Source organism: Tiliqua scincoides, chromosome 1 (genome assembly GCF_035046505.1).
Source record: "Tiliqua scincoides isolate rTilSci1 chromosome 1, rTilSci1.hap2, whole genome shotgun sequence".
NCBI classification, from domain to species: Eukaryota; Metazoa; Chordata; class Lepidosauria; order Squamata; family Scincidae; genus Tiliqua; species Tiliqua scincoides.
This window is the reverse complement of record NC_089821.1, coordinates 193,676,802-193,701,392: the sequence shown is the minus strand read 5'-3', so window position 1 is coordinate 193,701,392 and position 24,591 is coordinate 193,676,802. Positions and strand designations below refer to the sequence as shown.

Genomic DNA, 24,591 nt, shown 5'->3' with positions numbered 1-24,591 from the left:
CAAATCTGTGCCCCTATTGTGTGTGACGTGTGCATGCTGAATCTACTTGATTCAGTGTCCAACAAGCTTCAATATTTAGTCAAAGCTTTCAAGTTACTTTAGGAATCCTAACTGAGTAAATGTTTAAGGATACCATGCTTTGGAATTACATACAAGTAAAGAATCTCGTATGAAGTTCAGCATTCACTGCCATCATGAACATAGATGTTTTCTTTCATAAAAAAACACATTTCTAAACTTTATAATTGTGAAGGCAAACCTGAAATTGTGTGGCCTATGTCTGCTGAGAAGTTAGAGGGCAGCTGAGTCATATTTTCCATAGTCAGAGGGTAGGGCTCCTGTGGCTGGATAGCTCTTCGCCCTTCCTCATTACTAGCACTCTTGATCAATGACACATTAACCATGAGACAGCCAAGCTTGTCAGATGACACTAAGAGACTGACTGATGGATCAGGAAATCTCTGGCTCAAATCTCACCACCATTAACTCACCAGGTAGCCTTAGGCAAGTCACTCTCTCTCAGCCATCCCCCCCCCCCCCCAGTATGGCAATAACATAACATGCCACAGGGCTGAAGTTTTATTGGGTTGTAATCCTTACATGTTGTAATCCTTACATAAATCTGAACACTTGAAAGTGCTTTGACCCTATATCATTGACCCTATAATTAAACAGAAGTGAAGTAATACAGCAGGGATCATATAGTAAGGCTCAAAAATATTTAACTCAACTTACCCCATAGCAAATTCATCTAAGTTTGTTTTTCCAATAAGTACAGCTCCTTGGTCCAGCAATTTCTGAACTACAGTTGCATTGTAAGGGGGAACATACCCTGAAACATGAAAAGACTGGCTGAAACAACTAGGTATCTCCTTAACCCAATAGTGTTTTACTACAGTAGTCAGATGTTTATTGTGCATTTCTAGAACACGTTAACTATGCATGATGTCTTATTAAGAGAGATTTACAGAGCTGGACAACAGAAGCACATATATTATAATGAATGATTGTCTAAGTACAAATAGCTGGGGACAAAAACTGCTGGGAAGTACAAGGATCTTTCTCAGTGAATACTCTCTAACTAGAAAGTGCTGATTAATTAGGAGTTGACAAAACAAGGGGTGCTAGTTTGTCCAACTAGACTAGAGGAAGAAATAAGCAGTGCCAATAAAAGTAGATTTCCACTGGGTCTGAAACAGTTTCAGACCTTTGGATTTGGAAACTCAGCAGGCAAGTAAAAGAACATGTTTCAACTTCCTGGGAACCCAGAGGAGGAAGCTGAGGTGACACCTGGAAGAATTATGCCTACAAGAGAGCAGATTCAACAGTGCAATATGAAATTGGACTGTCTAAGGCCAACGCAGGTGTCTCTGTTTCAGCAGTGTGTACATGCTAGGGATTCCAGCACATTCCAGGTCTGTGTTGTTTGGCCACGTTATCCAGCACACATGGGGAGTGGGGGTTACGGGTTACCTGGATTTGCAATATAACTAGTTTCACCCCCTCCAAGCCCATTCCCATACTTCTGCTTTACAGGGCTCCCTTGGTGCTGCTGCCCCATTCTCTACCAAGGTGCCCTAGGAATAAGGAAATGAAAGGAGTGACAGTGCTGAGGGGGGCCTGTAAGGTAGACTAAGTGTAGGAAGGGGTCCAGGGGGGTTGCTTAACTGACACAGTTAGGTCTCTGAAATGGTCACTAAAATCATGCTGTTTGTGATGTCATAAAGACATGTACACTGTTGTACATGCCACTATGATGATGCAAAGCCAAGTTAGGATTGGGTTCCAAGTGAACTGTTTACTTATATGCTTATGACAACATTTAGATGTTTTGCATTTAAAGGATATATCCGACGTTTAGTTTTAACACTACGTACTACATTCACTTTTGTTCAGAAACAGAAAAAAGTTTGTTATTAAGAGGAATTACTAGTTACCTAAGATAGTTTTGTGGTATTTCACATATGAACCCCCCCCCCCAATTTTTTTTGACAGTAGAAGTCAATATGTATCATAATACACATTGTACCCCACCGCATGGGCATAAACAGAAAAACACAGCAATGTGTGACTGTATGTTGGTGCATATATTTATAGCCCATATGCGGTTTTGTTGTCACTGGAGACCAGCAGTTTGACTCTGTCAGATCGCTGCTCAGATGGCTGTCAGTTCTTTTCTGGACCCAATTTCAAGGTCAAACGTTTTGACCTTTTAAAGCCTTTACAGCTTGGACCCAGCATGTTTGAGAGATCGCCTTCTACCAAATAATTTGCCTTGTCCTCCTTAGTCATCAGAGAAGTTCTCATTTTAGATGTGCTGTCAATTGCAGAGGGGTGGCCATTAGAAATAGGGCCTTCTCGGTAGTGGTACCTGTTTCATAGAATTCTGTCCCCTTTGGATGAAAATTGCACCCTCTACAGAAGTCTTCCAGAGAGGTGTAAAAATGTTTTCCTTTTCAACATGCCTTTTGATTTCAGTACAGTGGTTTTTAGTGCCTGCTGGTTTCATTGGTGGATTTTATTGAGTATTTGTGTTTTAGGTGCTTTTGATCTCCTACAATTTTGTTTGTGCCAGTTTGTTTTATGTCTTTTAATGTTTTTCAATATTTATACTTTATTTGGCGTTTGGTATACTTTATTTGGGATATGGTGTTTAGGACACAACAGTTTTAGTGTCATTTTCAAAGCTACTTCTTTCCTACAAGAATACCCTTTGCAAATATGCTATTATGGCATTACATACACCTTGGCCATGTTCCAGTGAGATGATTAACCGTAAACTTGCATTAATGTCAGATGTAAGGGAGTGGCAGAAGGATACAGGTATCTTGTTGACTTGTGTACTCCCAGGGGCACCTGGTGGGCCACCGTGAGATATACTATGAGATAGAGGAGCCATTGTCATGATCCAGCAAGGCTCTTCTTATGTTCATACACAAAAGATACATGCCTGGATTTTTCTGACTGCTTCTAGTTCTGCCCTTACAACATCTGCAGACTTTTAACCGAGATATTCCCCTTAGTTTAAGAAGCAAAGGGAGGATGAAGGAGAAAAATAGATGGGGGAAGCTTAAGTAAAATGAAAAGATCATATCCTTTCACCTGTAGATAGCAGCCACTGTTTCAGTATCTGTTTCACATTGCCAGTCTATAGTTGTTAAAATATTTCTTCTACCTCATTCTTTCCACTCTGCATATTTACATTTTTTTAACTACCTGTTACATATGACTTTTTAACTCCAGTGACTGGAATCATGGCTCTATGATAACAGACTATTTAGTAGGAAATATGTTTGCATAAACCCAGAATACCACAATATAGTTTAGCAAATCCTAAGTTCCTTCTAACAGTTCTAAATTTATTATGCCAGGAATGAGCAGAATACAGATCAGGCCTGTTGAGTGTGGGTGATTTTCAGGAGTTTGGCAAGGGTTTTAGACTCCTATAGTTTAACAGCAGCAAGTAGAAAAAAAAACGACAACGTTGTAGTTGTGCTAACTGCCTCTTTCTCAGCCCTAGCATTCCTCATTTGTAAAATATGTATGTTAGTTGGCTGCCTCTGTATAGTTCTTTGAGCAGCTGTGTTGACTAATTGGGGAGCTTCATTAGAATCAGAAATTACATTAACCTGTAGTGACTTAAGACAGATCTGGACCTGTCATGACAGTGTTCGGCTCATGAAGTACAACCAATATCTGGTTTTGCCCCTATCCCACTATTCTGCACCTGTGTCCAGGGTGCAGGTTTAAACCTTAGGGCAATGGTTCTCAAACTGGGGTGTCGCAATGCCCCAGCTTGAGGGCCCTGGACTCTGCCCCCTTAAGGGGTGGGGGAAAGGCAGCAACGCGATCCTGAGGATTCGTTGCTAAGGGGGAGTGCAGAGTCTGACATGTACTTATCAGTCCCTGCAGCAGCCTCCTGGGGGGGCAGGGAGCCCTGTGTGACCCTCCGCAGGGCTCCTGAGCTTTAGAAATTGCAAGTGATCGCGCCCCACTTCCAGTTTGTTATCGCAAACAGAAGGTGGGGTGTGATCGCCCCACTTTTGTTTTCTGAAGGTTGGGGAGCCCTGCGGAGGGTCACAAACTTACAGTGGTTCTCATCGTCCCTGGGAGTTTGAGAACCGCTGCCTTAGGGTTTTGTAGTAAAAAACCAAAATTAGATCCTGAAAGTGTGAATCCTGCCCAGCCTAACATTACAGAGGTAGGGTTAATGACCCAATTCTACAGCAAGATTACACATAATCTTCTTCACAGCTGCTGCAAACATGATTAGGCCAATGCATGTGGACTGGCCATTACCACAAGCACTGAGTGGCCAGCTCCACATTCTGACGTATGTTGGATTCTCACTGGAGGAGGTAAGCTGGCGCAGGGGGTTGGCAGGAGGTGGGGAGAGTGTTGAATGGGAGGAAAGTGGGTGCAATGTGGGAGGGAGTGGGTGGAACGCGGCGGTGATAGGCGTGGGGAAGAGGGTAGATCAGGCTCAGGTGGGGGTGGGATTGGCAGGGCATACCTAATCCCACCCCCCAGGCCTGATTTGCCTTCACAGACTTGCACCATAATTGAACTGGTGCCGATTTGAGTTGAAAATTAGCAACTGCTGGGGCTTACCCCAGAGCAAGGGGACAAACGTATCCCTACCCCAAGGAGACCTCTAGCAGCCAAAATTCCCGTGTGATGCAATGGAAGCCACACTGGTGCCGTTACATTGCCACGCAGGGTGTTAGGTAGAATTGGGCTGCCCAATTTACCAATGGGACATAAACAGCTATATGCCTTCTATATAATGTTTTATAAACCTTTCGTAAACAAAAAAGGAAACAAGTCTTTTAAGCTACTACAGGGCAAATCCTAGTTAACGACACAAAAGTTGAATCTTGTTTCTTCAAACAGTCCAGTTTCATGCATTTATATATGGCACAATTTAGCCAAAGCTCAGCGCATATAATTTCCACTTGAATCAATGGGGGAAATGAAGTGTGTGCTTTCCTTTCTCCTAACTAGACTAGTAAGAGTCTAAAATTCCCCCCCCCCGCTAGTTTAGTCACACCAAAAACACTGTATCTAACTGGGGAAGGAGGAATTGGGACGCTTCAGTAAGGAGATTTAAATCTCCTTACCCCTGTGTAAGCCTCCCAACTCGCAATGGATCTCCTTTGACCTGCACTAGCAATTCTGGAGAAAAAGGGGGAGAAAAGAAAGAGGCAAGAAAGGGGGCATGAACACAGCAAAAATGAAGCATAGGATCTGGGGTGCCCCACTGCTGCTGGAGCCCACCCCCTCTCGCCGCCTCCCTATCCAGTTCCACCCTCCTGCCTCTTGTGGTGGCTTACCTGCTCTTGTGGGTGGCTGGAGCTCCAGTGACAATGGTGGGAAGGCACAGAACTGAGAGTTCAGCAGTGGCCAGCAGCAGAATGCATGTTCTGCTGCTGGCCAGAGCCCACAAGATTGGGTTGTTAGAAGTGCTGAATTCTGGCTAGATCCTGCCTACTGTTGCAAATGAAAATAATTGGTGTTTAAGAGCAGAAAACATACCTGAAAGCCAAAGTCAGGAACAAAATACAGCTCCTATAGTTAGTTAGTTAGTTAGTTAGTTAGTTAACCTTTATTGGCATTATAAATATTACAGCAAACAACTGACAACAAAGTGAACAATACAACCATTATCCACTAGACTAGTTCAGGAAAACTAAATAGAGAAAAAAGAAAGAAATAGGGTCTAGAAAGAAAAGGAGCCAGAAGGGACAACCTTATCCTTTCAGTGAAACAGGTGTTAGATGGAGAAAGGTGACTACAAAAATTTTAAAGAAGATTTTATAGAACTAAAGTCCGGCGTTTTTTGTAATATATAGGCCAGAAAACTAGCCACTGAATACGTCAAGGGAGCAATAGAGTCTTCCAACAACTGGGGAAGGGGTGATACCTGAGGGGGGAAACAGCTCCTATATTCCAAAGGCATATGAATTAAATGTTCATTTGGAAAATATTGTAGCCCTTGATAAACCTATCAACATAGTCACAATATAGCTGTTTCCCCAAATACTTTGGTGCATTAAGGCAACTGTTTACAAATAAACCAATGTAGCCATTCATCAATGTAGCTTTCTGCAAAAGCATACATGGTCTTAAGTCAGTACAACAGTATTTCTGTCTCTTTGATAGACCTGAAATAAAAGCTAATGGGTTGACTTATCTTAAAACTTACCTTTTAGCATGTTGGATGCACATGTTGTTTGAATACCGGCTGTGCTGAAGTTGTCTTTCACAGCAAAAGGAATTCCATCGAAATCTCCCAGTGACTGACCTATATTACGGATAGTACAACGACACTTTAAATCGATGCATAAAACTATATATTTTGAGCTTTATTTAATGGTCAAATACTTTTAAATGATATTTCATACATAGTTTTCTCCTACATCTTTGCTAGAGCTACTTGGCAAGCAGATTTGCAACAACAATGGAAGGAAGAAACGGAGCCTGCCAAAATTATTCTAACCTTCTCTAGTGCACTTTTTCACAGGCATGACTTTGTGCCATGTGCTAAGTGGACAGTGATGAACACACGGCAGCCTTTAGGAGACCACATGTGGGAATGTGAGCAGCCTGGCCCAAAACAAGTTCTTAAATAGTGCTCACAAAATCACACTGTGACTTTTCTCCAGTGCCAATACACCAGAGATGCTACAGAGCGAGGGACAACCCCTAGTATTAGAACAAAAGAATATGGCTACTTGTTACATTACAAGTCTTGTTTTCAGTTATATGACCTGTTGCCATCTCACAACAGAGTGTAGGATTAGAAGTACAGTTTCTGACTTTATAGGCTTTAAATCCCCAATTCTGATTTGCAATGAAAGATTATCTTATCCTACAACTAAGCAAGACGTTCTGCAAAAAAATACAATTTTTAAAATTTTAAAGACTAGAAGTTATTTTTAAAAAATAACTCCCCCCAAACTCTCAGGGAGTCAAATCCTAAGCCAATTTCAGATGTTGTATTTCAAGCAGTGAACATCCTAGTCACTCAGAAGCGGAACTTAGGGCCCAATCCTGCCTCACTTTCCAGCGCTGATGCAGCCACAATGCAGCACTGAATTAAGGGAACAAATGTTCTCTCAACTTGAGGAGGCCTCCATGACTCCCCCCCCCCCCCCCCCGAAAAATGCAGCACACACCCTGTAGGCATGGCTGCATTGGCACTGGAAAGCTGTATAGGACTGGTCCCTTAAAGTCCAACCTTAAAACTTCTGCTCTACTGCGTAAGTGCTCACAATCAAGCAAATACAGTAGGACCATCCACTGACAGGCAGATAACATTGGTAGCAACAAATGTGAGTTTAAAACCAAGGTCCAAAACTGTCATAGTGACAGTCGTCATAGTCACTATGACAGTGTCATAGTGTTAGTAAATGTCTATCTTAGAAGATGTCAGGATCACAGAAAAATGCTTTAGGAAAGAGCACCATTCAGCAGAATTACCTTGTCTGTATCTTTTCTCAGATGTCTCAGCTTGCTTTAATGCTGTGTCTTCTGCTACAGTAATATAAGCATTGAGAAATCTGGTGGCTCTTATTAGGGAGAGACACTTTTGACAAAGTTCAGTTGGACTCACTTGACCTTCCTTCAGCGCTGCAGAAATCTGAAACAATTTAAATAAATAAAAACATGTCTATTAGAGCTTCAAACTACTGTACTTTCTCTTCTTCACATAAAAACTACTTGAACTGAACTTTGTACATACAGGTGGGAATTCTGTATCCACTGATTTGACTCACCACTGATACCAAGATCCACCTTTAAATACCTTGTAACAAGGAAAAAAGCATCAAATCCAATTTCCTACTATCGCTCTCTTAAATAACTATAATTTCATTACACTTATATGACCAGAGACGTGGTGGGAAGTAGTAAGATCTTGGGTTGTCTTGGTGGTAGTGTCCCAGTTCTGGAACTCTCTGCTGAGGGAAGTTCATTTGGAAATCACTTTTAAAAAGTTAGCAATGACAGGTTTCTTCCATCAATCATTCCTCCATCCAAATAATTTAATAGTCAGATATCTGGTATATCTCATTCTCTCTCCAAACCATCATTCAGATTTTTCTTGCCTTTTTTTAATCATAGGAAGCAGTCTTACAGTTCATTAGCTCATCTAGGTCAGTATCAACTACCCCAGTGATTTCCAATCTTTTTCCTTTCACAGCACACGGACAAGGTGCTAAAATTGTCAAGGCACACCATCAGTTTATTTACGATTGACAAGGCACACCGCACTGCTGTTGGGGAAGGGGCTCGCATCCTCCCCCAAACATCTGTGGTACACCTGCAGATCACTCACAGCACACCAATGTGCCATGGCACAGTGATTGAAAATCACCAATCTACACACTAAGGCCCAAATCCTAACCAACTTTCCAATGCTGGCATAGCTGTGCCAACGGAATGTGTACTGCATCCTGCAGTTGGGTGGCACTCACGGAGGCCTCCTCAAAGTAAGGGAATGTTTGTTCCCTTACCTCAGAACTGCATTACCCTTAAGTCACTGCTGGAAAGTGGGTTAGGACTGCATGCTAACTGGTAGTGGCTCTCCAGTGTCCAAACTAGAAATGCCAGGAACTGAACGTGGGAACTTCTGCATGCAAAGCATGTATACTTCCACTGAGCCACAGTCCTCCCTCTGATCATGTTTTTACTGATATGCTGCATTAGAATTTTATTGGATTTTGCTGTTCATTTAACTGCTTTATTATAAATCACACCAGAAGCTTCATAAGAATGAGTCTGGAAGCATAAACAAAGAAATCATAAGAGCCCCACTGGATCAGGTCCAGCTTCCTGTACCTCACAGTGGCCCACTAGATGCCTCTTGAGACAGCATGATGCCGGCATCCTTTTGCCACTCCCTTGCACCTGGCATTCTGAGGCAGCCTCCTTCTAAAACCAGGAGGTTGCCCACGGCTTGTAACCCACAAGGGACTTTTCCTCCAGAAGTTTGTCCAGTCCCCTTTTGAAGGCTTATAAGCTGCCTGCCAGTACCGCATCCTGTAGCGGGGAGTTCCACAGACTAACTACATGCTGGGAAAAGAACTATTGTGTTCTGCCAGTCCTGCCTCTCCCCACATCCACTTTAGCGGACGTCCCTAGTTGTGGTGGAGTGTGAGAGGGTAAGGAGCATCCCACCCTCCACCCCCTGCCTAGTTTTGTGCAACCAGCCAGCAGTGAGTGCTGGTGCTGGGCGGGATCCTGGGAGGGCGGAAGGAGCAGCAGCACACGCAGGTGTCGCTTCAGCAGAGGCCCCGATCCTGTCCCACGTGCAGCTTCCAGCAGGGACTGGAGACAGCGAGTGCCTGAGACTGGCTGCTGCGGACGGGGACCGGAACGGGCAGGCGCTGGGCAGGGCAGGACTGGGAGGGAGAGGCAGAGCGCGCTGCAGCCCGCAGGCGGAGCCCCCCCGGCCCCATCACCTCTCGGAGGGAGGCACGCAGCATCTCCCCGCCCGGCGAGGCCCCGAGGCGCCTGCAGCCCCTACCGCCAGCAGCGCACGGGCGCAGCCATCTTGCAGGCGCCCTCGAGCACCCGCGCGTCTGATTGGCGTCGGCCCCGCCAGGCCCCAGGACGCCGCCTTTCCATTGGTCCGCGCGGCCGCGTGCGCGTCTGCAGGAAGTTGGGAGCCGGCCTGAAGGAGACTCCGGGCGCAGGGAGCAGGCAGGCAGTTTCCCCCGGGGTGGGTGGGGGGAGCAGACCCCTGAGGGCAGGACAGCGGGACTTGAGGGGAAAGGGGCCCAGCCAGCTCTTTCACCTGCATCTAGTGCTGGAGCCCTAGATCTGGATCTAGTCCTGGATCCCTGGATCTAGTGCTGCATCTAGCCATGGATCTCTGGATCTAGTCTAGTCCTGGATCTAGTTCTGCATCTAGCCCTGGACCTCTGGATCTAGTTCGGGATCTAGTCTAGTCCTGGATCTAGTTCGGGATCTAGTTCCGGATCTCTTGATCTAGTGCTGCACCCAGTCCTGGATCTCTACATCTAGTTCTGGATCCAAACATGTGCTGACTTGTGAAGAAAGTGAATGCAGGGGCTGCTCTCTACCAGTGTGTAGGTCAGGTTTTAAAAGAACCTTTGTCTTTACTGGCCATCATGTTGCTCAAACCACACACCACAAGCTGGAAAGCGTGTCGCAGCTTTTTCTGCCGTCAGAGTTCAGCCGTCACCTGCCAAGTTGGGACAGAGAAAAGTTGGAGGCTGCGGGTTCCCTGTAGACATTTCCACCGCTCCACTCAAAGATGTACAACGATGCCATCCTGGGTGATTGACCGATATGGGAAAAATGATGTGCTGCGGTTCACAAATGACATGATGTTCCCTATAATCAACTTCCCCAATGAAGTTATTATCAAAGTCCACGCTGCAAGTTTAAACCCCATAGATGTTAACATGCGAAGTAAGTGGCTACGGTTCCTGTAGTTAATTGGCATGCAACTTATGTAAGCAATCTCACAAGTTTGTTGTAAGTGTTTGAAAACAGTGTCCTTGAAAACAGTGTCCAGGCTGTAAGACCCAGATCTCTCTTACCAAAAACAAACACCTCTAGTTATAAGGCTCCAGACATGAGATACAAAAGCTTGTGAATATATTCTTCATACCTGTGTGATGGTAAGAGTGATGGTTCATACCAAGAGTGATGGTAATATGATTTTATATGGCTTTCTCAAACTCTGCTTTAGTCATATTGGAAGACTAGCTCACATGTAAGGCCTCAGTAACCTGTCTTGTGTTGTGCATTTTGATTTCAGTGGGACTTTGTGAAAAGTTCAGTGATTTGTTGAAAAAGTTACAACTCGAAATAACTGGTTAATATGGAAGCCTTGGCATTTTAAAGATAAATACAGTAATTATTATGCATAACTATTATTGTCATTTTATAAACGAGAAAATTTTTTGCCACTTTTCAACAGATGTTGATGAAGTTACCATAGCAAAACAAATGAAAAGACTTCTTGTGTCATGAGTTTTTGTAGGCCTACTATGTTCTTGCCTGCAAAATTGCTGTCACAATAACCATTCATACCCTTGCAGATTTGAGCATTTGTGTGACCATGGAAATCCATGGGCTTTGGCTAGCCATGGGATCATGCTGTACATTTGTTACTCTAAGGAGTCCAAGGGCACTGTTGTGTTTGCTGCTACACATGGATGCAGCAGCTCTTCTAGAATTGATATCTATGGAAGGCGCTTTGTTCACTCCTGCTAGGGCTTGAATTGATATAACTTTGATCATGTGCTGTTAGGCATGAAATGAAAGGAGTTGGATGTGTCTGACTCTGCATAGGTTTGTTCTGAACATTTCTTTGTTTCTCCCTCTTGATGTCAGTGGCAAGAGGTATATTGGTCCTCTCTGTTAATGAGTACTACTCTGGGTCTTTAGCCCAGGACTAAGCTTACAAGGAGTACTTGTTACAGGTAGAGAGAAAAAAATTAGTTGTTTGCAGATGTCATTGACTTCTTATGTGATGAACAGAGCTAATTATGGAACAGTATGCACTTCTCAGTGTTCTAAAGGCCAAGTGACATGATGTATTAAGCATGTTTTTGAACTTGCAGACTTAGGGGTTTTATCCCCCTGAATAGCAGTTGGGGGGAGAGATCCAGGTCAGGACTGTGGTGGAGAAGGCATTTATTTCATTGTTCCCTGTGGTCCTGATCTATCCCCCAGCTGCTATTTGCTTTAGAAGGAAAAGTGCTTTTATACTGACAGCTTCCTTCCTCAGTTTGTGGGGATGGGAGATGTGGCTGAATCTGGATTCAGACTGTGCAAGTGACTGTGCAGAATCCAGACTGTGCTGAGGTACAAATGAGGGAAACTATGATTGAATGCTTCTCCATGGTGAAAAAAAACATGCTGCAAGTCAAGCAAACACCTCTAACGCATCAGCAAACACCTCTTGCTGTTTTCTTCCAGCTAGTTTTATCTGGGAGAGTATTAAAAATGTCTCTTCCCTAAGCTGCAGCGGTTCATGTTGCCTCCTCAGACTCTACAACCTTATTCTGCTACTTGTGTAAATCAGACCTGAAGCTTCTTGAGTCCTGGTGGTCCCTCTGTCTCCATTTCCCATCTGTAGAAAGGAATTGGGGCAATCCACTTCATCCACGAAAGCTGAGTGTTGGGAGAGTTAGGATAGACAGAAGAAAATATTTCTTTACCCAGCATGTAATTAGTTTGTGGAACTCTTTGCCACAGGAAGTAGTGATGGCATCTTGCCTGGATGCCTTTAGGAGGGGATTGGACAAATTTCTGGAGGAAAAGTTCATTACAGGTTGCAAGTCATAGTAGGTATGTGGAAGCTCTTGGTTTTAGAGGCAAGCTGCCTCTGATTGCCAGATGCAGGGGAGGGCACCAGGACACAGGTTGTGCCTGTTGTCTTGTGTGCTCCCTGGGGCATTTGGTGGGCCACTGTGAGATACAGGAAGCTGGACTAGATGGGCCCTTGGCCTGATCCAGCAGGGCTATTCTTATTTTCTTAAGGGTACTTTGTAGATGACTCGGATAAAGAAATACTGATGTGAAGAAACCAAGGGTCCAAGATGGGACTTATGCATCTAATTCTAGAGGAAAACTCAAGAAATCCCTTTTCCCCTCTCTTGCTCCCCTCCACCCTGGCTCCCTCTCTTTTTTTGATAGATGGCTATGGGGCTGCTGCTTTAAGGATGAAGCGAGATCCACTGCGAATCAAAACCACAGGCAGTGAATTTCCTCTAACGCTTGGCCGTGATGTTTCTGGGGAAGTGATGGAATGTGGACTAAACGTGTCCTATTTCAAACCTGGAGATGAGGTAATGTTAAAACTGAGAGTGGAAAGGACAGAAGTTATGTTGAACTGCTTTCTAAACTTTCCATCTCGGGAACAAAGGACTTCCATGTGCTGTAGGCACTTCAGCAAAAGATAGAATTGTGAAACTGGAAGTTGTAAATAATACTAGGGACTCTTTCTGTATCTTGCCTCTTATCATACTTAATGCAGTAAGGAAGTTAGCCCCAAAGGCAGATATTAATGGGTCTTAGAATGGGAGGAGTTTAACATGTTGTGCATAGCACAATATCATGTACCAAGGCTGATATAATTATGAATCTCTCTTTAGGTTAGAAATGAGAATAGTTCATTTTCTGGTTGCCGGGACATTGCAGTACTTGGTGGAAAGGTATACCCTGAAGTGACAGCACTGCAGCCAAATCCCTGAGGTGTGGGCTTCCCTGTTTTTCAGGTGTGGGCAGCAGTTCCTCCCTGGAAGCAAGGCACTTTGTCAGAGTTTGTGGTGGCAAGCGGGAATGAGGTAAGGAAACACATTCTTTGCTTTGAAGGGCACCCATGTGTGTACTTATTTGTACCCCCTTTACAGTGCTTTATGTTTGTGCAAGTCCCGCTAAGTTCCTTAGGATTGCTGTCCAGTTAGTGTGCTTTGAATTGTGGCCTTCAACCTCACAGGCTGCCTTAAGCTGTTTCTTCTGCTAAGGCATGTAAAATACCATAAATTGCCACTAATGATATCCGCTTGATCAGAAACAGCTAAGCAGACTGTTTTGTGTCCTCACAGAGAACTGTATAAGAGTGATTCCTTCCTTGCAAAGGTATTTTTAGTTGATGAGCCCCTTCCTACTCTGCTCTGATCTTGTCTTCTGTGGTGCTTTCCTCCCCATGCCTAGACTGCCATGACACTGCACCACTCCATCACAGAGATCCCCTTCCCTTTCTCACCTAGTTTTGAAAGTTAAGAGAGAGGGAGGCTATAGATGGCTGCTTTCCCCCAGCTGGAAAAACCAAGTGCTTCACCCTGAGCTCAGAATGGGAAGGAAAGTGAGAATCAGCTGGCAGCTGCTGTAAAATGGCCATGTCTTTCTTCTTGTAGTTGAATTTCTACACACTCTACTACAAGCTTGGCATGTTTAAGACATTGTGTTGGGGGAAGGGTCCAGTTATCTTGGAACAATTCTTGTTTGTCACAGGCAACCAGTGACTTCTGATTTACAAGGTTAGGGTTACCCTGTCTGAACAGCATCCCACTGTTGCTGAATTTTGATTATCCTCACACGTGAGGAACATTTTACATGTCCTGCACATTCTCTTTGCACGTGCGTTTATGAGCTTACAGGTACTGGGAGAGACAACTGGAATGACGGGGGGAAAACTCTTGTCTATTCCAGCTGAACATAGGTTAGAGTCCACTCTTGGGCCTGCTCCAAGGCTACTATGGCAGCAAAGAGGGATTCCTTCTCTGCTACCATAGCATCTGCAGACAGTTGTCCAGCAGCACTATTCCTTTTACATCTTCACCTACGCAGAGTCATGGAGGATACCTTAGTTACCTGCTGGAACCTGCTTTCAATGCACTTTGCAAATAAAATCACATACATTTGCCATCAATTCCACACTGACAAGTTTTGTTGGCACCCTCTTGTCCTTGTAGTTATGGATTCTTTTCAGCCTGCACAGCCTGCGAACATGGGCAGGATTCTTGGTAATATGAGATGGTCCAACTATGCCCTCAGTCTTTGCCCATCTAGGCTATGAAAAGCTGATGGGGGGGATTGGCTGAAGGAGCAGGGAGGTTGACTAATGGTTTATTAGTGGAGGGTTTGGGACCCACCTGTTTATTTCAGCAGCAGCTGGCCCTTTCCTCCTTGGATCCCACCAACCTAGACATTACCACCCAGTCTCTAAATGGCCATTCTTAAGCAAGTGCTCAACCCAATTTGTGTTGTGGTGTCATATACTGGAGCCCCAGCTTTAGAGATTCCTGGAAGAGAGTGATTTTCTGAACCCTTTTTAGTTCAACTTCTGATCCAGTTTCAAAACTGAAACAGTTTTGGTTGCTCTGCCAGATAACTTATGAAGGGAACCAGATGGGGGAGTGTGACCGTGTTGGTTCTGCTGTTGGTTTCAGCACCTTTCTAGACCATCCATCAGTCATCATACCCTTCTGAACTACCTTGCCGGGATGGGTCTGGGGAGGCACACTTTTGCAGTGACTGGTTCTTTTTGGCTGGTTGGTTTCATAAGGCGATGCTGGGAGATCCTGCTTTGGTAGCACACAAGCCTTCCCTGCTCTTGAATACATGCCTGTTCTCTATACAGGTTGCTAAAAAACCCAGGTGTCTCAGTCATACTCAGGCTGCTTCCTTGCCTTACGTTGGCCTAACAACATGGACTGCGGTCAGTCAAGTTGGGGGGCTAAAGCAGGATAACTGTAGCAATAAAAGGTAAGTAACCAATAGTAGCCAAAGAAGTCAGCTTTGGAGTTTCTTTTAATGCATGTTTGCATGTGCTTCTATTAAGGACAGATTTCTTTATTACACTACCTGGGTGATTCATCAATTATAGTGCATCTTGAGTCCTTAGATTACATAAGAAGTGCTGCACTGAAACTAGCTATTTTCAGTATCCTACTCTGTCAGGCACAAGAAGATGTCTTGTTAAATCAATAGTCAGTTTTTGTTTATCATTTATGCTTCCAATAGCTGAATGTGGTCATTTACTCTTCCTTGTTCTTAAACAGATGGGACCTTACTGCATGATCCTGTGAACTTCTAGGTCACCATAGAGGCTCATGGGAACAAGCTAGGAGATGCTATTGCAACTGTTTACAATATACCAGCTTATTTAACTTAACCAGAGATAGATAAGGCCATGACTTTATCTTGGGTTTAGATTCTAGTGGAATCAGCTCTTCTACTACTTTTGACCAGCATTTTTTCTGTAAGTTCTACTTGCTTGACTGAAAATGACTGAGGTTGAAGGAATATCTTGCTTAACTTTCCCTTAGAGTGAGTTATCATGAACACAGCTTTGAAGGAGTGGGATGGGGAACTTTTCATTCACTAGTTGAACTTTTTTCCTGACTTTTTCAGTTCTCTCCATTTCCCATCCCAGTAATTTAAGCCTACACTGCAGCCTACCTCTTGGGATGTGGAGACTTTGCTAAAGGAGGTTGCTGGAGAGAGAAGCATCAGGGAGAACAGGAGAAGGGCCTGGCTTCCTTCTGTTTCACTAGCACCTTCCTTCACTCATGCTGGTTGTTAGAAAAAAGTGAAGGATCTGAGTTTGGGTTGAGAAAGGAAATAGCTTGTTTGTATGTGAAAGAGAGACAGTGCCTCTTATGTTCTTTGTCTCCATTAGAAGAGTCCACTACAATACAAGATAATTTCTTACCACCGTGTTCCAGTGTTCAGACATTGCCTCTTGCATCCAGCTTATTTTCCAGGGTTGAGTTTACCTTCATTCACCTCGTTGTTTTTGCTTTTCCTTGTAATGATAAAACAAGTTGGAAATAGATTTATGCAGTAGAGACTTGAGACAGTTTAGCTTTTTTAAATTGTTAGAATATAGAAATATGTTTAAGTGAATCTGTGAGTTGAGCTGCTTTCTACAAGGAGTTATTTTCTTCACAGAATATTGATCCTTGGTGCATCAGGTGGAGTGGGTACCTTCGCTATACAGGTAACTGTTGCTTATCTCCACCGAGCTCTTGAACGAAAAAGGAAAGAAGCCTGAACTACAGTTCTCTGCAAAGAGGAACTTACACCCCCCACCTTATTTGGACATTGCACTGGTGGCTCACTTATGCCAGTGCAATGATTTCCATGTCCTAAGTCCATCCAGGCAGCCCAGTAATGCCAACAGTGTCCATGGAAACCCCAACATAGCCTCTCATCCATGGAGTGGCATTGTGGCATATGTGAGATGTTGGTGTGTCATCAATGCAACACCCAAGAAGCCAACCACTTTATCCACCTGGTTCCTAGCTCTGGTGGTTAAAGAAGTATCACCAAGGTGAACCAAGCAGGGGGTGTGGACAGTTGCAGACACAGGGCCAATGAATGGCTATCTCTGGGGAGACATCCTTCCACAAGCCTCTAGGAATGAATGACATAGCAACAGGCTGCGCTGCCAGCTGTGGGGAAATGCCCAGGGGCACCACACACGCAAACACAAGTGCACCCCCACTCCATACTGGAGCTTCTGTGGCAGCTGCAAGAAAGGTGAAAAAAGCAGAAGACCTGCAGCAGGGTTTGAGTCTCTTATCCCACACAAACCCATGTCCAAGGAATACCTTTTTGAGCCGAACTTACCAAGGGTAACAGTCTAGCTCCCATGGAAAAGGGCAGCCATGTGGAACAAACAAGTTTCTCCATGGCAAAGCTTCAAGTCCCTTTTGGGGCACCTGGAAGGAAGCCTTTTCCCAGGGAAGGACTGGCACAAGTCACAACAGCCCTTAGACAAAACAGATGCTGGTAACTTGCTGCACAAAAAATTTGCATGAGTGTTTGGTTAGCAGTACCAATGGGTGGAGTGTGGCATTCAATAAGGGAGAGCAATCTCTCCTAGTGTTTAGCTGTTGCAAAAGGAATGCACAGTTAAGCAATGCAGTTTGTTGAAGAAACACATCTCACAATCCTGAAGGTTCCATACTGGATGGAGGGACAGAGGCATGGAATGCAGATGCAGCATCAGTACATTGCAGCTGAGGATGCCCTCCCCTCCCTTGCTTCCCTGGAGTTGGGTGCACTGTGCTGGCTTCCTCTGCGGTAGAGGTTCCACTTGCTTGTTTGTGTGATCTGTTCAGAAGTGGTCTGTCTCTGAAAGCCAATAGCTGGGGACAAATAAGAGGAGAACCAGATGTGCCTTCCTGCACTGCTTGTGAGCTTCCTGGCAGCATCTGGCTGTCCACTGTGGGAAATGGGGTACTGTGCTAGATGAGCTGTTAGTCTAACCCGGGAGACTTTTATGTTGTTAATGTTGAAGTACTGCAAAGTACTGAAAACAGTGAGAGCTCCCTGACTCGAAATAGGTTGCATTGATGCAAACGTCTTGCACTGATAATATTTGTAAAGAGGATATTTATTGTCATGGAATTAGTAGAAACACACATTTTAATCTTGGAGTGTTTTTGAGATTTTTTTTAATTGGTTTTTTAAAATCATTTTTATCACTAGTCTTTTTATCATTTGTTTCCCCCCCCCTCCTTTTTTAAGTTAATGAAAGCCTGGGGTGCTCATGTGACAGCAGTTTGTTCTCAGGATGCCAGTGAACTGGTGAGAAGGCTTGGAGCAGATGATGTGGTTGATTATAAGTCTGGGAATGTGGAAGAGCAGCTGAAAACCTTACCACTGTACGTATCCATGCCTGTAAGGGAGGAGGAGGAGTGGTCTTTACACCCAAGTCAGTGCGCAGAGTGGGTTGGCAATCAACTGGAAGCAGAATTGAAATAGTGGCTCTATGTGGTATTTAATAGTGGTACTTAATAGTGTCCTATGCTTCTCATAAATGTCCAGCAATTCCCAACCCAACAGAAAAGATAGTAAGAATGTCTACTCAGACTGAGTCTCATTTGATTCAGGAGGCCTTGCTGCGAAGTGTATTTAGGACTGCAGTATTCAGTCAGATGGTTTTGAACAAACTTCTCCTCTCAGACTCCCAGTGTCTTCTAAAGATGGTTCTGCTTCTCAGGGCTACTGTCCCTTTGGTTAGTTGTTTCCTTCCAGCTAATGGGACAAAGAGAAATGGCCAGCTGCCATAGAACATGCAGTTAGTTACTGAAAGGCTGATTCAGTAATACCGTGAGTGGGATGGAACACAAATTAAAGGGGCATGAGCCCCAAGCAGTAGTGTTTTGCTGGCCCATGTTGGAGAGGCTGGCACAGCAATTGCCTGTTAAGTTTTTAAAATCGACACAATCGGGACTGAAAATAGACTGCAGGCCAACACAGAAAATACTGGAATCTCAACTGTGGATTTGCTATACAAATTGAGGCAATGAATTGTGTCAAATCCAGAATCGTGGTCTAGTGTGGAAGCAACCTGGACCTTTTGGTGATGCCACTGGCAAGTCACTCAGGGACCACCCTAACACTGCCCCACCAGGGTCCTGAGCAGACATCCACACCCACACCCCTCTGATGCCCTGAGCAAGTGTGGCTGCATGTGCCCTTTGTTATTTCCACTCCCAATTATTTTATTTTCTTCTCTCTAGGTTTGACTTCATCCTAGATAACGTTGGTGGATCCACTGAAAAATGGGCTGCTGATCTTCTCAAAAAGTGGTCAGGGGCAACATATGTATCTTTAGTAACACCCTTCTTGGTGAATGTGGACAGGCTTGGTGTAGCCGATGGCATGTTACAGACTGGAGTGACTATTGGCACGAAAGCAATAAAGGTATATTAGAAAAAGCAGTTCTTGTCTTTGCTGTGTGTAGGCATTTTTCTGGTATAGTTTGAAGACGTTTTCTGTTTTTTGTTTGCTATTGACCAGGCCGCGTATGGTTATGCTTTTCGTTACAGCATCTTTGTAAAGGGATCCATTACCGGTGGGCATTTTTTATGCCAAGTGGTCCATTTCTGGATGAAATAACTAGTCTCGTAGATGCAGGAAAGGTATGTTGAAATTGATTGTTTTACGCACTGCTGCTTGCTGAAACTGTGCTGTACTGCTTTGGTTCAGATATGTTTATCATTGTTAAGAAGTGGAAGGCTAGCCATTCAATGACTTCAAAGATGTGGCTATTTAAGTCCCTCAGTGGGTTTTTTCTAATGTGACTCCTCAATTTGTTCTCTGCGGAGCTCATCAGATTATAGGAAGAGACAGAAGTGCAAATTTGCGCTTTCAGTTTGCTAGTTTTTCATCTGTGAGCACAGCTGCTGGAATGAAATTCAGTACACCACTCTGGTACAGGGCCAGCACATGACTTTGTGGTTTCTGAAGTTATGTGCCAAATGCTGCCCCCCTTTACCTGGTGATGTGATAGTCTCTGCTCTTCCGGCACAATAGTCCCTCACTCCCCTCTCCAGCACACTTATGTCCTTCTGTTCCTTTTCCAGTCCAGAGTGTGGAAGGAGAAGGAGGATCAATGCACACCAGTGAGGCATGCCCTCTGCCAGTCTGCTGCCTGAAGTGAATGCTTCAGTTGTCCTCATTGATGGGCTGGCCCTGCTCTGGCAGTTGTTTCTTTCTCCTTCTGGCTATTATATACCCTGTTGTCAGTAGAAAGAGAACACCTTAATTGACTCTGCCTCATTATTCCTGTTGTTCAGCCTCTGCATCACTATCAATGATTGTGCATATATTGGGCTCTTCCGTACCGTTTGCAGGCGCTCTAAGCAGGGCAAAACTGAGTTTTTAGTTCCACACACATACCTTCTTAATGTTGTTCTTGACAGTCTTAACTATTTCTGCTGCAGCAAATAGGGGGAAAAACCCACAACCAAGGAACATTTCTAGCAGCCACAACATTGCCACTTCGGTAGCCTCTATCAGGCAAGAGTCGTAACATCCACATGGACTAGAATGAACTCTTGAAAAATGCTGTGTAGACTTTTGAGAGTGTGGCAATGCCTCCATCCTCCCAGTTGTCATTTGTTTTGTACTTGGGGAGATTTTGAGGCTTGCTCTGTGTATGCAATAGAGGAAAGATGTGGCTTTAAGTCATCTGTATTAGGACTCGGAACAGGTGAGTGCTAATGCTATTGAAAATGCCTTTCCTGTGTTTGTGGATGGCTTAGCTTTCCTTTTGCCATCAGATTAACAAAGAGGGTAAGAATGTTTGTTCCTTTTTTGTTCTTGGCTTTTACAGAGGACAAGTCTTAATGTCAAGGCCTTTTGTGAGGACTCTCCATGCAGCCCTGAGCCCCTCCTTTTTTATTTGCATTAATGTATGCCATTGTTCTGTTTTGTCTGTGTACAAATGTGGAAGTTTTGGATTAAATAGAGCAAGAGAAGAACCAGGATCTTTCTCCAGATCCTGTCATACAAAGTTTGACAAATATTTGCTCAATTGTTGTATCAAGTGGCTTGGCGGGTTCGTGTACTGTTTTGAATATGTTTTGCATACTCTTAAAAACCTGGCTGGTGAAAGAAGAAGAACTAAACTGGCAGATCATCAAAGCATAAGGGTTGCAATGCAAGGCTGATCAAAGCTGCAGTTCAGAGTTTTCTACCCAGCATAGTTTCAGTCTATGGATGAAGGATGTTTACTTAAATTCTCTTATGTTCCCAATGTCACTGACGTTTCATGCCTTTTGGAATGTAATTATGCCCACCAAATGTCCTCCATAAAATGTGGAGGTCTGTCTGAGGCAGGGCAGTTCCTTTGTGCGATGAAAAGGGATGCCTGCTTGCCCCTAACTTGTGCAATAGTTCCCTCCTGAAGTGGGGGCATTTGTGTTGCATATTCTGATCAACGTATGGTTTTGTAAGCCACACTTTCACCAAGAGACGCAAACAGAAGCATGCTTGGTGTATTTTCTGCAGTACTCAGCTTTATCCTCACAGTCGGTTCAGTGACAATGTTGGTGCTGACTTTAGGAATCTGGGCAAGGGGCCTTAGTCATAAGTTGAATCTCAGAAAAATAAATATGAAACTGATAAGGAGATGCAGGAGGAATAAAAAGGCCCTGCAACATAAAAAGCAAGATTTATCTGGAAGGCAGACGTGGAAGTGAAGTGCAGCTGTGAGATCTTCTCAGCCCTTGTTTTTCTGTTTGCACTGGTGGTCAAATTCAACTGGTAAGCTAAATGGGGAACATTTAGGAAATTCTCCATGGCTTGTCTGCTGCCTACCTACAGAAAGCAGAACCTTCTCATTGTGAGGGGCAGGATGCCAGTGTCAGTGAACACCAGTGCTGTGAACCACATAAAGAAATGCAGTGCTAGAGAGATTAGAATACTGTCTCTGGATGTAATTCAGGTTAATTTATTTCAACAACTAATGAGGGGAGAGAATGTAGGAGGTCATTCTGTATATTCTGAGGAGAAGTTGAACACAGTTGAACGTCTCATAACCAACTTGCAGTTTTTCACTGTCAAGGTATGTGCTCTAGATTTACCTGGGCTATATCATTCTTGTAAAGATACTTGTGCAGCTTCTTCTAGCATAGTCGCCAGTGGTGCACAGGCACTCCACACAGGCACATTTTCTTTCAGAACTCACCTACCAACTGGCTTCTGCTTTTCAGCCAACTGTAATAACAGAGAACCACTTAGAAGACTACAACTTTGCTTACTGTAGATGTACCTGTATTTGGTTCTTCTAAAATGCAAAGCAGATTTTCAGCTAACCCTTCTGCCCCAACTGTGGAAGGATAAATTAAAAAACATTCAGGAATACATCAATTGAATGGCACCGAAGGCCTACCTACAATTGCCAGAATGGCCAGGCTGGAGAGGCTAGGCAAGACAGGGAAGTGCAATATTTGGCACCACAACCGTAAAGGCCTTTTCTTGCATGCACACCCACCACACCCTCAGACAGAGGAAGACTGAATCAGAGCCTCTGTGGCCAATCTCAATGTGTGAGCAGGATTGTGTAGGAGCAGACACTCCTCTTAATATTTATCTTTATCAGTAGCCACTCTTTTCATGCAATATTATGTTGGAAAAATGAAAATCAGTTGGCTGGATATTGTTTTTGTACTAATAAAAATGAGTACGTCTCATTGTCCATGTAGTAGTTTTGAGATGTCATCCTTATGTTTCTGAATACATGAGCCATCTTGCTTTCAAGCTTCTGCACTATACTACCTTGTCACACTGTGAAATCTGTAAGCAAGCAAGTTCTGCACTGTGCCTAACCATGGTGTGGTGGTGAAGTGTGATCTCTAAGATGGTGACCTGGAAAATTCCTGGTTCAAATCTCACCTCAACCATGTGCTCATTAATTCTCTTTAGACAGGCCAGGATCTGGCACTCTCAACCCCCTGTCCATCTTGCATAACGTTTAAAAAAGAAACGTTGTTTCTTATTTGCTGTTTTATAATCCTGCAAAAGAAACTGAGTTTTGAGGCCAACACGAAACCTCTTTTGCAGGTTACTGCCATACAGTGGTGAGTTAATTTGGTTACACCATGTCAGTATTCTCTGCAAAAATGACACATAAAATTAGAAGATGTAAAACTTGTTCTGTTTCTCCTCCCTCTTGTTATTTTTGGAAGGGCCTCTTAGAATTAAGTGCAGTGATTCTCAGCTCACTGCTGCTACGAATGGATAACAAAAAAATATGTGTATTTGGAACTTAGGCTCTCTGTGCGCATTCATATGTATATAAAAATTTTCAGACTAGCAGATCTGTACTGGTGTATGTAATCCTTTGCCTCCCCAGACTTCATCATTTTAATCCCTTTTCCCTGACCAAACAAGTATACTCTGGCCAGGGGGCCGATGCATAGTTGTAAATAGATACTGTTTTTATTGTCCAGCTAATCTCCACGTATTATCACGTCATCATTTGCTGACTGTACTCGTCTGATAGCCCTACTGTGAACAGGGAGAAATATTTGTCTTAGTCAGGTTGATTGCAGTAAACACTGAATGACATATTGTCCTGGGGCACACGGTCAGCCTTTTTCAGGTTTATTGAAACAATAAGTCTGGATCAGCCGGCCAGATCAAGTATTTAATGCACCAGATTGCTGTAATCATCACTTTAATGCTCATGTTGCTGCTCTGCATTGCTGAGGACAACAGTCCAATCAGACTAGAGGTTGGCAATAATGTAGCACGAGTTCTCTGCATTTGGCAGTAGCCTTTTCAAACTCTCTCAGGTTTAATTCTGGTCTCCCATAAATATGCTACTTTGCTTATATTTTTGAAGATGTTACTATGGCTCTTAGAATAGTAACAGTGTGCCCCCTTGAGATCGGTCTTATGAACCACATTCCACTTGTAAACGATTTTGTTTCTAGAAGGGGTGTTGTGGGTGCAGCTTAGCATGGCCTTCAGCAAAGTACTACTACAGGGCCGTACTACAGGGCCGTACTTCTCTATCACTGCTGGTCACTGCTTCTCTGACTGCTGGTTAGTTGCAGCTGGGCTGATTTGAACTTTTGTAGTGGTTAAAATTTTATATATTTTTTTTTCTGTAGATACATCCAGTTATCGATCAAGTTTTCTCATTTTCTGATGTTCCCAAGGCCTTTCAGAAACTGGAAGAAGGTCATGCACGTGGAAAAACAGTGATCAACGTAACTAATAAAAAATAATGTATTCCTTCAAGCTATTCTTATTTGTGTTAAATTTCTTTAGCTTGTGCATGGCTTTTGAAATAATTTCCGCCGTACTTGAAATCTTGGGGCATTGCAAATAGTTTAAATTTAAACTATATACTGAAATAATAAGAGTTCCTATTTTGAAAGCATCTTGCAAAATAGTTTTTAATGAAGTCTAAATTTGCATGGCAGACTCTGGAAAAACACTTGAGTCAGGGACCACCTGACTCGGCACTTGTCCCCATGTATGTTGACTCAAGTCTGCATGCTTACTGTTTTTTGTGGCATGAAAAACCTCTTGGCACCATCATTCAGACTGGGCAAGTAACAGGGAGTTCCAACTGGGAGGCAGGAAGGATTAATGTTTGCTTTTGCAAAGGGCAGGACGAAGGAGGCAGGTCTCTGATAAGAAGGATGGAACTGATGATAATTAGATCTTTGGCTGAGGGAGGGCAGGAAGAGAAGCCCAAGGGGGAGGGAGGCGGTTTTTAGCAATCATGCTTGCCAACCACATGGCATGGCTGTTGTAAACTCCATTGTTACTTGGGCAGAGGAAGCCTCA

General features: G+C 43.8%; 2 protein-coding genes across 2 annotated transcripts in view; one reads left to right on the top strand and one right to left on the bottom strand.

Moving 5' to 3' along the window:
* QRSL1 (glutaminyl-tRNA amidotransferase subunit QRSL1) overlaps positions 1 to 9,587 on the bottom strand; it is a 28,228-nt gene extending 18,641 nt beyond the window's left edge. Inside the window, exons 1-4 of the mRNA XM_066613088.1 lie at positions 9,465 to 9,587; positions 7,483 to 7,642; positions 6,206 to 6,304; positions 736 to 832 (exon numbers count right to left, since the gene is read on the bottom strand). Of these exons, the coding sequence (XP_066469185.1) occupies positions 736 to 832; positions 6,206 to 6,304; positions 7,483 to 7,642; positions 9,465 to 9,488 (380 nt within the window). The 5' untranslated portion in view covers positions 9,489 to 9,587. The remainder of the gene's footprint in view (positions 1 to 735; positions 833 to 6,205; positions 6,305 to 7,482; positions 7,643 to 9,464) is intronic.
* Positions 9,588 to 9,645: 58 nt separating this feature from the next.
* On the top strand, positions 9,646 to 24,036 carry RTN4IP1 (reticulon 4 interacting protein 1). Its single transcript, XM_066613099.1, has 9 exons — positions 9,646 to 10,440; positions 12,679 to 12,830; positions 13,260 to 13,328; positions 15,128 to 15,252; positions 16,441 to 16,489; positions 18,025 to 18,161; positions 19,023 to 19,206; positions 19,332 to 19,424; positions 23,907 to 24,036. Exons 1-9 carry the CDS (start codon positions 10,137 to 10,139, stop codon positions 24,021 to 24,023), a joined length of 1,230 nt encoding a protein of 409 aa, XP_066469196.1. The 5' UTR covers positions 9,646 to 10,136; the 3' UTR covers positions 24,024 to 24,036.
* The last annotated feature ends 555 nt before the right edge of the window (positions 24,037 to 24,591 follow it).

Bases quoted from the DNA above. Each gene is read 5' to 3' on its own strand.
- RTN4IP1 (XM_066613099.1), top strand. From the start codon at position 10,137: ATGTTGCTCAAACCACACACCACAAGCTGGAAAGCGTGTCGCAGCTTT. The intron at 16,490-18,024 runs GTAACTGTTGCT...TCCTTTTTTAAG, and splicing joins TGGGTACCTTCGCTATACAG to TTAATGAAAGCCTGGGGTGC. The intron at 19,207-19,331 runs GTATATTAGAAA...TTTTCGTTACAG, and splicing joins TTGGCACGAAAGCAATAAAG to CATCTTTGTAAAGGGATCCA.